Source organism: Penaeus chinensis, chromosome 38 (assembly GCF_019202785.1).
Source record: "Penaeus chinensis breed Huanghai No. 1 chromosome 38, ASM1920278v2, whole genome shotgun sequence".
Taxonomy (NCBI): domain Eukaryota; kingdom Metazoa; phylum Arthropoda; class Malacostraca; order Decapoda; family Penaeidae; genus Penaeus; species Penaeus chinensis.
Window position 1 is genome coordinate 26,142,815 of NC_061856.1, and position 2,500 is coordinate 26,145,314.

The following is a 2,500-nucleotide window of genomic DNA, read 5'->3' on the forward strand; positions in this document are numbered from 1 at the left end:
CAAACACACACCAAACTTCTACACACGCACACGCACGCACACGCACTTACACTATTAGCGACAATAAAATAAGACGCGGATGCATGCGTAGACTTGCCCGATTATGTTTGTCTACATGTTTATGTGCACGAATGTTTTCTTGTGGCAGGAAGGACGTAAGTGGGTATTTATTTTTTTTTTTTTTTTTTTAACGCTTTCCTGATCTATGTTTGATTTATCTTAGTTTTAACAATTATAATAATTTCATTTTTTTTTTTTCATATCTGGAATTAATCTGCTCAATGTGTGTTCTTGTTTCTTGGTATAACGTTTTATTAAGTTTATTTAATGTTTCTTCTTCCAAACAGGTTTTCTCTTAAACTAATTTTCTGAAATAATATGTCTCTTGTTTGTAGTCTGTCATTAAGTTTTTCGCATTTTGTTTGTAAACAATAAAAGTAAACATTTCTTTATATTCACTCTTCATACTCTAATTTTCTTTTAATATTTTGTTTATTGGTTAAATTAATTATTAATCTGATTAATATTGTGTTGATTTGCTATTGTGAATAAAGAGAGACTTCTCATATATATGTGTGTATATATCTATTTTTCCACCAATATCTTTTTTGTTGTTGTTTTTCTTTCCTTTCCTCTTTCACTTTTCTCTCTCGGTCCTCAATAAAAAAAATAAAAAGGTGCCGCAGAGTCAGTCTCGAAGTAACCCCTGCCGCTGTGTTTTTCCAGGTCTCTTTGTTAAATTGAGGAACTTTGCCACCACCTATGGTCTGGGTGTCCCTCCGCAAGGTAATGAGTGACGTGTACTTAAGCCTGGTGCATGGCGGTGGCTGCTCTGGCTCCCAATCGCATGGCAGCTGGATCATAAAGCGTGCATGACCCTCAGTGGCACTTGGAGTGTCCCTAAGCCAGCCGTTCCTCGCCTGCTTGACCTTGCGTGACCCGGGTTGTTGTGGCTCTAAGGTGGTGACCTGGAGGGGAATTGTATGTATGGTGACAGGGGGGAAAGGGCATGACGTGTATGGTGACGGAGAAAGGGTTGTAATAGAAATGGTGACTATCATGTTTTCATGCGGTAAGCTGAGGTAGGCAGGCGTGACCTGTATAAGACGAAGGGAAAGTGAAGTGTGTGTGTGTGTGGGGGGGGGGGGGGGGGGGGGGGGGAGTAGGCATAATAGGAATAGTGACTGCCAGAGAGAATCATAACAGATATAGTGACTACGATATTCAGACCAGCCGCGATCGACGAGGTTACAGTGACGTGCTTAGCAGAAGAAATGCAGCTTGATAGATGCATGATTATACTAAATACGATTATATGTAGATGCAGTTGTATAATTACATCCACCTGTACTATATTGGTATATTATTATTATTCTTTATTGCTATTATTATTTAGCAAGGATATTCGTAAACTCGTTATGATAATATTTCTGACTAATGACATTTGGGTTATTGGATGAAATAAATATAGATATATTAGTGCATGAAAATAACAGTTTTTCGAGACAGAAACGGCTTCTTCAAACACTCTCGCTTTCAGCTTAGGCAGGAAATTATAACAGTATTTGGCTTATTAGAGTTATGTAAGTAGAACAGTGCAAATACTCTGCCTCAGCTTCATCATATAGCAACTTTATATAAACATTTATTTTATAGCTATATTGGTTTTCGGTTCTCTTGCAGGATTGAATTATAAGGTTTTATATTAAATGATTTTCCCAGAACAAATCTGTGCTGGATTTGCAACATATTCTCTGTTCAAGATCTTTCCCTTGAAATCTGCAATGACCTAAAGCTGCATTTCATCTAGATATCTCAGTGAGCGTGAATTTGTGCCAAAGGAAGCATAAAAACACGTTGGCCTCTTTTTATAGACTGGTTTATTTATTTATTTATTTTTTTACTTTTTTTTTGTTTTCTTTTTTCTCCGACTTTTTGTTTTTATTATTTTTTTTTTACACTCTTTCTTCACTATGTTCTTATGTTTTCCAGCTTCACTTTCCCTTCCCTGTCCATTCGTTCGCTTCATTCTCTTTCTCTTCTTTTGTCTGTTCCTTCTTCCTCTTCGCTTCCCTGTCCCTCTTGCTTTTCCCTTTCTTTCTACCTCCTCCATTTTCCTCTTTCTCTTTCTCTCCCGTTTTCTTGTTTTCCTTTACTTCTTCTAACTCTCCATCTCCCTCTCCCTCTCCTTCATCTCCCTCTCCCTTTCCCTCTCCCTTTCCCTCTCCCTCTCCCTCTCCCTTTCCCTATCCCTCTCCCTCTCCCTCTCCCTCTCCCTCTCCTTCTTCATTTCCCTCTCCCTTTCCCTCTCCCTCTCCTCCTTCATCTCCCTCTCCCTCTTCCTCTCCCTCTTCCTCGCCTCCTTCGCCTCCCTCTCCCTCTCCTCCATCATCTCCCTCTCCTTCTTATTCTCCTTCTCCTCCTCCTCCTTCATCTCCCTCTCCCTCTCCCTCTTCTCCTTCATCTCCCTCTCCCTGTCTTTCTCCATCTCCCCTTCCAC

General features: G+C 39.8%; 1 protein-coding gene across 2 annotated transcripts in view; it reads left to right on the forward strand.

The window, feature by feature from the left end:
- LOC125046115 overlaps positions 1 to 2,500 on the forward strand; it is a 40,183-nt gene that overhangs the window by 26,983 nt on the left and 10,700 nt on the right. Inside the window, exon 3 of one of the 2 annotated variants that reach the window (XM_047643759.1) lies at positions 727 to 786. The exons of the other annotated variant lie outside the window; for it this stretch is intronic. Within the exon in view, the coding sequence (XP_047499715.1) occupies positions 727 to 786 (60 nt within the window). The remainder of the gene's footprint in view (positions 1 to 726; positions 787 to 2,500) is intronic. 2 annotated transcript variants of the gene reach the window in all.